Source organism: Kwoniella botswanensis, chromosome 1, assembly GCF_036426115.1.
Source record: "Kwoniella botswanensis chromosome 1, complete sequence".
NCBI classification, from domain to species: domain Eukaryota; kingdom Fungi; phylum Basidiomycota; class Tremellomycetes; order Tremellales; family Cryptococcaceae; genus Kwoniella; species Kwoniella botswanensis.
The window spans coordinates 5,783,928-5,796,014 of NC_088599.1; the positions used below are offsets into that span (position 1 = coordinate 5,783,928).

At 44.0% G+C, this 12,087-nt stretch overlaps 4 protein-coding genes across 4 annotated transcripts; 1 reads left to right on the forward strand and 3 right to left on the reverse strand.

The window, feature by feature from the left end:
• Positions 1-425: 425 nt before the first annotated feature.
• Positions 426-1,443, forward strand: L199_002165 (protein YOP1; the record flags this gene model as incomplete). Its single annotated transcript, XM_064887912.1, has 4 exons — positions 426-536; positions 637-719; positions 823-1,070; positions 1,259-1,443. The coding sequence occupies 4 exons, from the start codon at positions 426-428 to the stop codon at positions 1,441-1,443; spliced, it is 627 nt and encodes a 208-aa protein (XP_064743984.1).
• A 738-nt stretch (positions 1,444-2,181) lies between these two features.
• L199_002166 (uncharacterized protein) lies at positions 2,182-6,216 on the reverse strand (the record flags this gene model as incomplete). Its single annotated transcript, XM_064887913.1, has 8 exons — positions 2,182-2,223; positions 2,338-2,504; positions 2,632-2,779; positions 2,858-3,624; positions 3,721-4,834; positions 4,919-5,658; positions 5,800-5,985; positions 6,105-6,216. The coding sequence occupies 8 exons, from the start codon at positions 6,214-6,216 to the stop codon at positions 2,182-2,184; spliced, it is 3,276 nt and encodes a 1,091-aa protein (XP_064743985.1).
• A 1,047-nt stretch (positions 6,217-7,263) lies between these two features.
• Positions 7,264-9,358, reverse strand: L199_002167 (uncharacterized protein; the record flags this gene model as incomplete). Its single annotated transcript, XM_064887914.1, has 7 exons — positions 7,264-7,321; positions 7,393-7,511; positions 7,588-7,812; positions 7,911-8,595; positions 8,670-8,858; positions 8,958-9,167; positions 9,255-9,358. 7 exons carry the CDS (start codon positions 9,356-9,358, stop codon positions 7,264-7,266), a joined length of 1,590 nt encoding a protein of 529 aa, XP_064743986.1.
• Positions 9,359-10,538: 1,180 nt separating this feature from the next.
• On the reverse strand, positions 10,539-11,603 carry L199_002168 (uncharacterized protein; the record flags this gene model as incomplete). Its single annotated transcript, XM_064887915.1, has 2 exons — positions 10,539-11,353; positions 11,480-11,603. The coding sequence occupies 2 exons, from the start codon at positions 11,601-11,603 to the stop codon at positions 10,539-10,541; spliced, it is 939 nt and encodes a 312-aa protein (XP_064743987.1).
• Positions 11,604-12,087: the final 484 nt, after the last annotated feature.

The following is a 12,087-nucleotide window of genomic DNA, read 5'->3' on the forward strand; positions in this document are numbered from 1 at the left end:
TTACCAGTGCCCCCTTCCACTTCCCACTCATTCCCTTATAACCCTACAACCCGTCTTTTCATTCTCCTCCTCTTCATCGAATATCAATTCATACTGATACATACTATACTTACTCAACTTGCTATCCATCAAACAAGATCACAAAGAACATCAGCCAACGTAAGTACACTCTCTGCCACATCACTTAACTGCTAGTGTCATGCAAAGCAAGCAGAGAAGAGGTGTTGGGAGAAGAGGGTTGAACGATATGATAAGCCATGATACGTCATCTACCTGCTATCTTCACCTTGACTTGTCACTCTTCCATTGACATTGCACGATCAATTCCCACTCTACACCACTTCTGGCCTCCTCTCCCATTATCTTGCGAGCTACCTGTACACCCATCCAGAGGACTATGCTAACTCACCGCCCCCCTCACACAGATGTCCGCCCCAACCCAATCCCAACAAATCAAACAAAACTTCCTTAACCACCCATACACCCAACAAGCTTCCAGATTCGCTACTGGTCAAGTCAACGCTCTCGATGCCGAGGTGAGTGATAACCCCATCTTGACCATACATCTACCGCTTCCCCCAGCTGTTCAGCCGTTGAGCGAGTGAGGCTGACCGATGACATCCCCTGAAATTACAGCTCAACCGATACCCCCTCTTGAGAAACCTCGAACAACAAACCAAAGTACCTAAAGCTTACGGTGTATTGGCCTTGGCTGCTTCGTAAGTCTCGCTAGTAGCTCGTGAGACCTGCCCAGCTGTAGTGCAGGTATGAGGAAGTTCTAGCAAATTCTCCGATAGCTAACAAACATTGTCTCATTCGCAGCGCCGTCGTTTTGATCTTCTTCAACATGTTCGGACTCGCTCAACCCGTTTCCAACCTTATCGGTTGGGCTCTCCCAGCTTATTTGTCCATCCAAGCTATCGAATCCCCCCAATCAAACGATGACAAACAATGGTTGACCTACTGGGTCGTCTTTGGTTCTCTCAACCTCGCTGAATCTCTCGGTGTTAGAGCTATCCTCTACTGGGTTCCTATGTACTTTGTCTTCAAGACTTTGTTCACCATCTGGCGTGAGTGATTTTGTCGCTTGAAAGAAGCACTAGATTTTGTCGTGGTGGCACGTTATACGTGTCATGATCCTTCTGTCAGAGTGATTTATCATTATACCACTCTTTATCATCTTATTTCTCAGCCATATCCCTGTTTATACCAAATCTTTTACAAAGAACAACGCTGACTGCTATCTTATATACCACAGTCATGCTCCCCGCTACCCGAGGTGCCGAGACCTTGTACTACCACGTCCTTCGACCCGTCATCGGCAACGTCAAGCAAAAATCCCAACAAACCACTGGTCAAACCAACCCTTTCGCCAAGGAATCTGCTTCTGCTGGATTCAACCCTGCTGGTACCACTGCTCCATCCAGCTTTGAGCGTGAGTAGCTTTTTCCTCCTTATTTTGAGGATATTTCCACTCACTCGTTCGTTCAGAGGAAAAACAAGGCTGATCATCTGTTTTTGTGGTGTGATAGACGAGAAAACTCTTTAAAGAGTGATATCCTCCATCCTCCATTCACATTTCTTCAAAAGAATGTGAATCCAAAAACACCTCCTTCTTCTCCCCTTTTTACGAAAGATAATGATGCCCTGATTTTCTGAGCGTACGATCTTCATTCTTCTAATCAAACCCTTTTTCAATCTCTTTTCTTCTGAAATATTTCTTTATACAACTTATTTTTACTTTTTTCACATATTACATGAATTACTGAATCGTGAGAAGCCAAACGTAGATGTGTGCGAAGATGAGATGAAATGAATTTAATCTTTAGCGGATGACCGTGAACAAGAATAAGAACATGATCATGTGTCTAGTGTCAATTTCATATCGGTTCTTCAATCACGATTGCACAGAGTAGGTTACAGTAGCAATACGAATGTTTGAATCTGTTTCGCAAAAATAGTTGTGTGCACAATTGAAATGGTCATTGGGTTGCGATAACAGAATGAATAGCGAGTATCCCAAAAAGTGCATGAAAAAGTAACAGAATCAAAACTATTCGGAAAGATATATTACAAAGATGTATTTGTGATATGTATTTGGATGACACACATTGGATGATACCTATCCACCTCAAGTCATAGAAGATATCAAAATGATATTTGATAATCTGGCCTGTTGGACTAATCTTCAAGATATTTGACACCGCTCTTAAGGTATCTCAACTAAAGTCACAAAGAACCATAAGTTATAATCAGCATTCCCTTCCAATGTATGGCAGTATCACGATTGTTTGTTATTTCGTTGAGCAATATGAAGCTATGAAGCTTAATACTCACCAAGAACTGCTTGAAGTCATCCAATACAAACGGGACGATAATAGTCCCTACGAACTCTGCAGTCCTCTTCAGGCGAGATTCGATATTCCGATATGATTTCTCAGATAAAGTCGAATATGCAGGTGTACATTCACCTCCATGTGAAGTGAAGTTCAATAGGTGTTCGTCTACGACCAAGTGTATATGTTTGTCAGTTACAGTTTAATCCAGCTTGATCTAATCCACTTCACGAAGAAGAGGATAAATCATGATAGGGCATGAATGGTCAAGAGGGGATATGCCGACTCGACTCACTGATTATTTGAGCACCTATACAGAGATTCGCCAGTAAATCCACATATTTATCCGTACCTTCCATACCCAACTTATCATTTGTATTTCTACTGGAGTTGGTCATCTTATCCATGGACCGACTTATTCTTGATCCCCATGATTTGGTGGTCTAAAATGCATCAAAAACAAAAATTACAGGTCAGTATACAGATTCTTCCTTCGGTACTATGTTTTCAAGAAGACTCACCCCAGAATGTTTCTTCCCTTTCCATCCACCGACCCCAACCCCCGCTTTACTCAACATCTTATGACTATTATCCATCTCTTCATCCAATTCATCCAACGACAGACAAAACTCTTCCGCCAATTTACTTCCATTCCCACCTCCTCCGCTGGTCGTCAGACCGGTTGAATTTCTTATAGATTTTCGTTGACCATTTCCATTTAGAAGACCTTGTCCGGTGATTCGTATAGATTCGAAATGCAATATCAAACTCTCCAGACATCTCATTTTCACTTCCTGAGCTATGATCTTTGGTGGTCCAATCATATTCCTTGCATTCCCACCGGAATGGCTGAGATTCCAAATGGATGATGAAATATGTATCGAGCCCGTTAAATATGATCCACTACCTTCTGGATCCATTGATGAATGTAATACCCTCAATAAATGGAACGGTCGATGAAGGACTTCTGAAGGTTGAATTTCGGGAAGGGGGGATATCAAGGTACCGCCCGAATTGGTCGTTAGGGCAGTATCAGGTAAAGGAGGTAACGATCTTGGTGAGATACCTGCACCAGATCTAGATGTCAAATTGATATTTGCTGGTGGCGCAAGACCCCCTTGATGGTGCTGGTTGGTCTCAATTCTCAATCCAGCATTTTCGCCTAAACCGAAAGATTGTCTAGGTAAGATACCTACACCTAATTGCGAACTAGATGAGAAAGAGGATTTATGTCGTAGTTGATGATTAGGTACAGGTGGTATGGAAGATGATCCACCCGTAGAGGGACCTTGTTCCACCATAGGTCTTTGACCAGGTTGAGATTTCGCTCGGATTCTCGTACCTATACTAGATTGAGAGATCGAGCGTATAGAAGAATTCGAACTTGATACAGGGAAAGTTGTACCTTGCTGCTGCTGTTGAGATTGTGACTGTGGCTGTTGGAGTTGTTGATCAAGTAAGGTGGTTAACGTACCAGATAGAGGACGTGATTGTCTTCTTTGAGATATTGTCCCCTGGGTGGTCGTAGGAGAAACAAGTAATACACCTTGACCCTGGCCTTGGCCTTGAGGGATAGGAAGAGGTTTGGAGAATCCCGTCAAACTTGATTTTCTCTGTTCTGTGGTGATCGACGAAGCAGAGTTGGGTAACGGCGGTAATGGTCTGTCGATATCACTCTTGATGGATTGCGGTGAATCAGGAATATGACCTGGTCCTGATCTTCTATTACTCTGTTTCGATGACGATGAACCTAGAGAAGAGGGCATGTGAGACTCCCTAGGTGTACGGGCTAACATTTCCACCTCTTCTTCTACTGCCACGCCGTCTATTCCAGTTAGATCAGCCTCCATGTCTAACCCCATGGAAGGTCGATTGGGCCTCTTCAATCGCGATTTAGAAGAGGATGGTGAAATTTCACTTTCTCCGCCTATCGATTGAGTAGAGACATGGGACCTCATCGGTGTGGAAGTGTGTGCTGTCGGTGGTTGAGACATGTTAGGTGGAGAGGTGGGGTAACCTAGTCCTATCGATGGTATTGATCCTTTCTGTCGTAGATTACTCGAACCCATTACTGAATCTGATTTCGCATCTCCATTAACATACTGCTGGTTGGCAGGGACATCTTCACTTAGACTTGTCTGTTCAGCTATCGGTTGTGGATCCACATGCGACGGTGGCTTCGTTGTCGGAGCAGAAGCTTTCGGACGAGCAGGACTTATAGCGGAATTATCGAACGACTGATCTCCATGATCCGTCAACATCAAGTTGCCTATACCGGTCATCCCACCATCGTCCAATGACGGGCGGGGAGTGCCTTCTGTACTGGCTTGGGACGGTGGGATAAGTGTGGAAGTGGTGGTGGAAGTGGAAGGTTGAGATACGTGACGACGCTGAGTGGATGAAGAAGAGGGGCCAGCTTCGACAGTGATGGGGATATCCGATTCTGGGTTCGTCTCATAGGATGATAATAGCTGTATACGAGCAACATATGCGTCGTGCTATATCGGTACCGATAGAACACCAGAAAAGTCAGTAAGAGGATTTCGGCAGGAAAAAGTAGAAGAGGGAGGATGTTGACTCACAATACCTCTTAACGTCCGTCCTTCTTCTTCGCTCTTTCCTTTCTTCGAACTCCCACTTTTCTTATCTCCTGTCGGTTCCACTCCGACCCTTTCCATAACAGCTTTCAGCCTACTCACAGCTTCTCTGTAGGCTGCGAGTGCACCCAAGACATCATTGTTCTTGTCCATCTCTACTGCTTTCTGAGCTAGATCCAAAGCAGTTTGAAGTAAATGTCGAGAAGGTGTTCGAGGGGGTTTCGACGAATGTGATGGACCAGCTCCAGCTGTGGTAGTAGCAGCACTCGATGATTGATTCGTTTCTACATGTTCAGGTAGTTTCTTATTCAAACTTATAGGTGTACCTAAACTATCATTCTTCATAGTTGATGGACCAGCTTGATTGGCGTTATTATTGAATAATGAGCTTGATCTAGGAGATACAGTCGGAGGAGTCACATTCCCCTTTTCCCACTCTGATTTACCCTTGGACGATTGTCTAACATGATTGGGTCTCGGAGCTGATTCTTTGGGAGGAGTGTATTGAGTAGGTGGTGTCTTGGATTGGAAGGAGGAAGTAGGTAAAGGTGGAAGATCGTTTGAAGGAGGTGGACCAGACGGACCTGGACTAGATGGTCTGCTTGAGATCATACCTGATTTCCTCAGCGAGGATAGCGACGATAATCTTGCGGAAGGTCTGGGTCGAGAGGAGTTTGCGAATGGGTGAGAAGATGGTGCGGGCGGGAGAGGTGGTGGATCTGAGGCTGCGTGAGATCGACGGGATATCAGCATTTAGCTCTTCGATGTCATTTCTGTGAAAGTGTAATGCATCCCTACTCCGCCAGAAACAGCCAAAAGCTACGATGATAGTGCCAGGACGATGAAGTGATGTAAAGATCACTCACGAGGTGGACCAGGTGGTGGAGGAGGCGACACCCCGACCCTATTCCCAATCATCCTGCTTGTTCTGACCGCATTACTCCTAGTTTCCTGCTCTCCACCCCATTTACCAGATACGTCCAGATAATTCTCATCGAGGGTGTTGGGTATATTGGGCGGTGTAGATGGATTCTGGAGGGACGAAGAGGTAGCTAAATACGATAGATAGACGTGAACATGAGCAACAATGTACACTACAGCGTATTCGGAGCAGGCTGATCGAAGATGATCAAGATTATCATGTCAGGCTGAAGGATTGATTAGTACCTACAAGCTACATTTCCAGAAATCGTTCTTGCTCTAGAACCAGAGCCAGAACCAGAACCAGAGGGAATTTGCTGCTCATCAGGTTCTAGTCCCGACTCACTCCCCGAGGCCAACATCCTCTTCGAATCAACCCTTCTAATCTAATTTAGATCAACAAGGTTGAAGTGAACACCTCCAACTCGGAATTTCGACGGAACTGAATCTTGACCAAGACCTTGAATTCTTCCTCCTGTTGTCCTGTCAAAGAGAATATCGACTGAAGTTCTTCACTGGAATCGTGTCATACGAACTAATTCCAATTATCTGTATCGTATCTGTCCGTTCAATCCTTTAGATCGGTTCTTGGATTTCCTAAGCTCTGAGTTCAGTATTGATGGGATATAGCTTGATATCGATAGAGAGGGATCCTTTGCTCGTTCTGCGAGAGGGTGTGGTATGGTCCCGCCTTCAACAGTACTCTGATGATTTGATCACCAATGAATCTCTCTTCGAGTTCCAGTCCCAGCTGAGAAGATCGCGTGTTATGTTGATTTGATTTGATTTGTTCAATTCTCGATTATCAAGGATGCTTCAGAGTGGGTATATGACAAGGTGTTTAGATGGTATGACTATGATATGTCTTCTATGTATATGGCTCTGTCTCGTATCCGTCGTGAGTCCCATGCATTGATCGTCGGTTGATAACTCGACATGCTCGTGCAGACTGGCTTGGAGGACAACAAAAGTGATTGATTGCCACGTGGTGAGCTGTAGGTAGTAAGTTAGTACGCGTCCCAAGCGGGATATGAATGAATGAATGAATGTCCTTGTTCTCATTTGTTGGCTTGGCTTTATCAGACGATGGGCTACATTTGTTCTCCCTTCCAATGTCTATGCATCAGCTATCAGTTTATCAGTCCATCACTCTCTTCCATCAGAGAAGATATCAGATTAAGATGCATCAAAATCATAAGACAGAAAACAGATATATCAACTTCAGACTCGTTCCAGCTCAGGTTACTCTTCTTCTATATACAGCAAGTAACATGAAAAGGATAAGAAAGACTGATGGGTATCATATCATCGATTTGTATATTGGCGAGTACCAAAAGTAAAGTCCTCCTATTATAGATTGTCCATTCCTTCTCTTGCTTGTTCCTTTCTCCCTCTTTTTGATAGTTGACTTAAGCGGGAGGAGCTCGAGGTGAGAATTTAAGTCGTAGTTCATCCTTGGGGAAAATGCTGTAAATAAGATCAAAGAAGGTCAGACAGTTGTCTTCGTCCTGAAGATCTTGATTGTATGCCAAACTCACGCAGCAATAACTTTGACTTCCTCTGAATCAGGCGTCACTTCATGTTCCCAATTCATCAATACAGATGCGGTACCGAGGGTAGCAGTAACGTGCATCGAAGCGTATTGACCACCGATACACTAATCACGCACAGACAGACAAACAGATCACATCAGTCATGAGCGTTCGAGCTGAACATAACAGGAATATACTAACCTTGTGTGGACCGCTTCCCCAGACCAAGTAGTTTTGAGGCTTCGATTCAGCCAAAGGTGCAGATCCATCTTCGTTGGGTAACCATCTTTCAGGTTTGAAAACGTCGGGTTCAGGGTAACACGTTTCGTCGTGTAATGAGTTCCAGAAAGCGGGGATGATCATAGATCCTTTGGGGACGGTGTACTCGGGTGAAACGGGGAATGCTTTGGTAGTTTCGTATGGGACCTATCACGACATTATGAATAATTCAGTCTCCGTGACCCCAGCAAAGAATGGTTTTCGATAAGACATCGCAGTGCAAATATGAAGACTGTTCAACTCACCATAATGACAGGAGGTCTGTATCTCATAGCTTCCTTAACCACCGCTCTGGTGTATACCATATCATCGACCATGTCAAGTGTCAATGGTCTGTCCAAGTCATTTCCTCTAATCCTGTATTGTTCTTCTCTGATCTTAGCGAGGACCTCAGGGTGGTCAGCGGTAAGTTGGAAAGCGTAGACGATAGCGGAAGACATGGCATCTTGAGAAGCGAACAAGAACGAAAGTAAAACCATGGCAATTTCGTTATCAGAGTATTCACGAGAGAGCAATTTGGTAGTTTCTCCGTCATCCTGTGCTTTTCTAGCTTGGATCATAGCTTTTACCCATTCGTCCAACAAACATTCGGATTCAGCGTTGGGGTCCGACATTCGGATTTTGGATTGAGCACTGGCCGACTCGAGGTATTTCATACAAGCTTTTCTGGCTTGGATGGCATTGTAAATCTTGGTTCCTGGCCAAGCGAAGGGGAAGTTGACTAGTTCAAGGGCGATGGTGATCAACCAGTATTTTTCGTTGATCTCAGCTCGCTGAGCTTCAGTGACGTATGGTCCGACGAATACCGAAAGGGATGTATCCATATTCAAATCTCTCATTTCCATCATGTATGGTTTGGCTGGTGAGGGGTCAGACATCCATTTGTTGAAGTAGGATCGGTAGATTCGTTCTTGAATAGGAAGATAAACACTGGATCGGGCAGAAAACGACACAAAAGGGAATTAAATTGGTACCACTTGATGACCAGTAGAAGATATACTCACGAGAGAGCCTGTTTGGTGAAGAGAACGTTCAAAGATTTTCTGTAATCGGCATGAACTTTACCGTGAAGGAAGACCCAGTTATCGGGAGAAAGCACTTTCTTTGCGGAAGCGACAAGACATGGTTCAGCGTGGTTGGGGGAGTTGAGAATCTTTCTGGCCATCTCATTGGAAGAACCGATGACGATAAAGCTGTGGCACATGACATAATGATATCAGTGAACCGTTCAAAAACACAAAGACTGTGGTATCTGATCCAGATAGCTATATCAAAGAAGAAGCCAAACTCACATGTTAAATACGGAAACAGCCGATAGTGGTCCAGAATTCCATTGCGCTTTGTAATTCGCCAAAGTAGGATTCAACGAATCAGCGAATTTACCAATAACAGGTATCGTCCATTTGGCTCCTGGTAAATGAGCTTTCTTGGTTCTGTAGACCAGTTGTTCGAGGAGTAATAAGGAGATGACTAAGGTGAGGATGGTGGCTGTTGTTGTTTTCCTAAGGTTCACAGCGCATAGCTTAGCTTCAATAGAAAAGTCTCACTCAACGAATGTGTGAAGTAAGGTAGGGACAGAAATAACTCACGTGTCAAAAGTGAATTTAGCTTTTGTCAAACCTTCCAAACCCCAAGTTTTCATCGAAGAGAGATCGACCAAAGATGTTGGTCTAACGATCGTTTGCGATGCCATCTTGCCTAAGCTAGAGTAGATTGTTGGCCACCCGATATGAGACGGGAGGGATATGTGTATATGTATGATGTCGAATGGTTTTGGTAAATTAGATCGATCAATGGTGTAGTGAGTGGTACGATTGGATCAATCATATGACAGATAGTATAAGGTTATGTTGAGATTGAGATGGATTGGATTGGATCGTACGATAAGAAAGCGCGGTAGGATCATACGTCAGCCCAAGTCATAGATCATCGATACACACACTGGAAACGATCGAAGAAGGAAGGAATATTGTTTGATTGGGGTGCCAGACGGGGAGCCAAGCAACGTTTCTTGGCTCACAAGCCACACCACATCAAACTGCCACGGCAACCTTCGCATTGTTGCACAATTGGAAATCTGAAGGAACTCACGTATGTAATAAGGTGTTCCTATGATCAATGAAAAGGAGAGATGGTGGTTGGTCCTCTATGGTCACTAACACCTATGTATCTACGTTGATGTTGTATCTTGAATATCGAGGATTGTGGATTGACGGTGGATTAATTTTTTATTTTTCCCTTTTCAATTTCTCACCACGGAGAGACCCTTTGTTTACTGAGCACTGAGCTAATCGGTCTAGTCCGAGATACTTTATTTCGTCTCCGAACAACCTAAAAAAAATATTGGATGTGAGTACCAAAAATCGCGATGATCAATTCGATGAATGTCAGTGTCGATGATGATGATGATGATGATGATGAATTGTAGTAACAGGTCAACGTAAGGATGCAAACCCAACAATCCAATAATCAATAACAAATGAGAACCACTCCAAAACATTATCAGTGCACTACTGGCCTTACCAGGGTGATTCCGGGAATTCCCCCCGCGTCAACTAAACATCGTACGATTTTCATTTTTCATTTTGATTTTGATTTGTGATTTTGATTTCCACCTCCACTCCTGCCACCGAATCAGAACCAAACAACGTGGTCTCGTGTCTAGGGCATACGTACACGTATATGCCCTTTTCCCATAAATGGCCGCCGGATTGTGAAGTAAGGATGATGCACCATGAGATTAGATAATCAAGTACATATGTTGATAGCTAGAGACTAGAGATACATAACGGGATTGGGATGAAAAATAAATCCAAGGTGAGACAGAAACTAAGATACATATAAAATATACACCATTGCAGCATTACAGTAATCTATCCGCCCAATGCTCTTCTGACTACCTCTTTACTATCTTCCTTTTCATCCATCACTCTCCTCAGACTCGTCCTTCTGTCAGACTGATTGTGATTCTGAGGTAAATTCTGTTGATGTCGGTTCATCTTATGATTGACAATCTCAGTCATAGTAGGTGATAAGGGTGAATCAGGACCATCGTTATTGGAGTTTTGATAATTCGATGTCGAGGGCGAAGTTGTTTGTACACCATCACTGCGAAGGGGTGATTGACGATCACTATGGGAGGTGGAAATTGTAGGTGATACCCCTTGGTAGGTACCGATATCTGTACGAGTACCATCCGTAACTTCTGTAGGGGAAGTACCTCGACCACCATCATTATACGAATATTGATATGGTGGTGGAGGGATATAGGGTCCATTATCTCTTTCAGGCTCCTGCTCTTCCCCTTCTTGTTGTTGATTCGAAGTGGTATGTACGAAAGGTGTAACATTACCCTCGGTATCTCTGCTTTCATATGGATTCAATCTAATATTCCTTCTCATCAATTCACCAACCGATACATTCCATAATTTCTTGTTATTTTGGGGTATTTCAGATTTCGATAACGACAATTTAGTTATTATCTTGTAAATCCACCAAATCCAAATTAACAGAGATACTACGTGTATACAGCTCAAAGCGATTTGGGCTGACATGGTATTGCACAGCATTCTGATGGAACCGATAGGCTCGTATGGGTATTTACGAACGCCGCTCGTTCGTCCAGATTCATATAGCCTTTCGGAGCAGTAGGAGGGACCGCCGACGATACCGGCTACGATTGAGTTAGCTGAAGGAAGTGAAGCCCCAATTGTGATCGATTGAGAGAGTAGTCAGTAACGGTATTCATTCTCTGCCTCTTATCTCGATCTATGTAGAGGCGCCATAGCTCTAACAGAGAGAATTATCGACTCACCCAGATATAATCCCGCTTGATAGCCCAAATACACCACCTCACCCCACGCCCTATCCCATTTAGTCTGTTTCCTCCTCGCCGTCAGCCCTATAGTCGCTGGGACGTAGATTAACATCCCGAACATTGCGAACGCCTGGATGGAAACCAATATCAAACTGGGACTGAGGAAGAAGGTGAGGAGGAATAGGAGGATTATAAGGATCATATGGGCGCTCTATGTTGTACACATACAGATCAGTCTCCAATCGCGTCTTCTTGAAGGCGTCCGAGCAGTGGCCTGTGAAAAACAGGGGAAGAAGACTAATGATGGGGTATAACGTACCAAGGCGAAATACCTTATGATAGTTGATCGAGTTGCCTTTGTCCTCCCCTCGAACTCATGTTCATGTTGTTCGGTCATCGTCTTAATCTCTTATACACAATGAATGATAGCGACAAAGGACTGTTCAGATGAAGCGCTGCAGCATGTAAGAAGGCAACATGAATGCCATGTTTTACAAGATATATGCATCTACGAGTAGTAATATGGTCTATTGACAGCACCTGTACAGTGTCAGCACTCATTTCATCGATGCTTGGCAGATCCGAGGAGAGCGGTAAAAACAAGT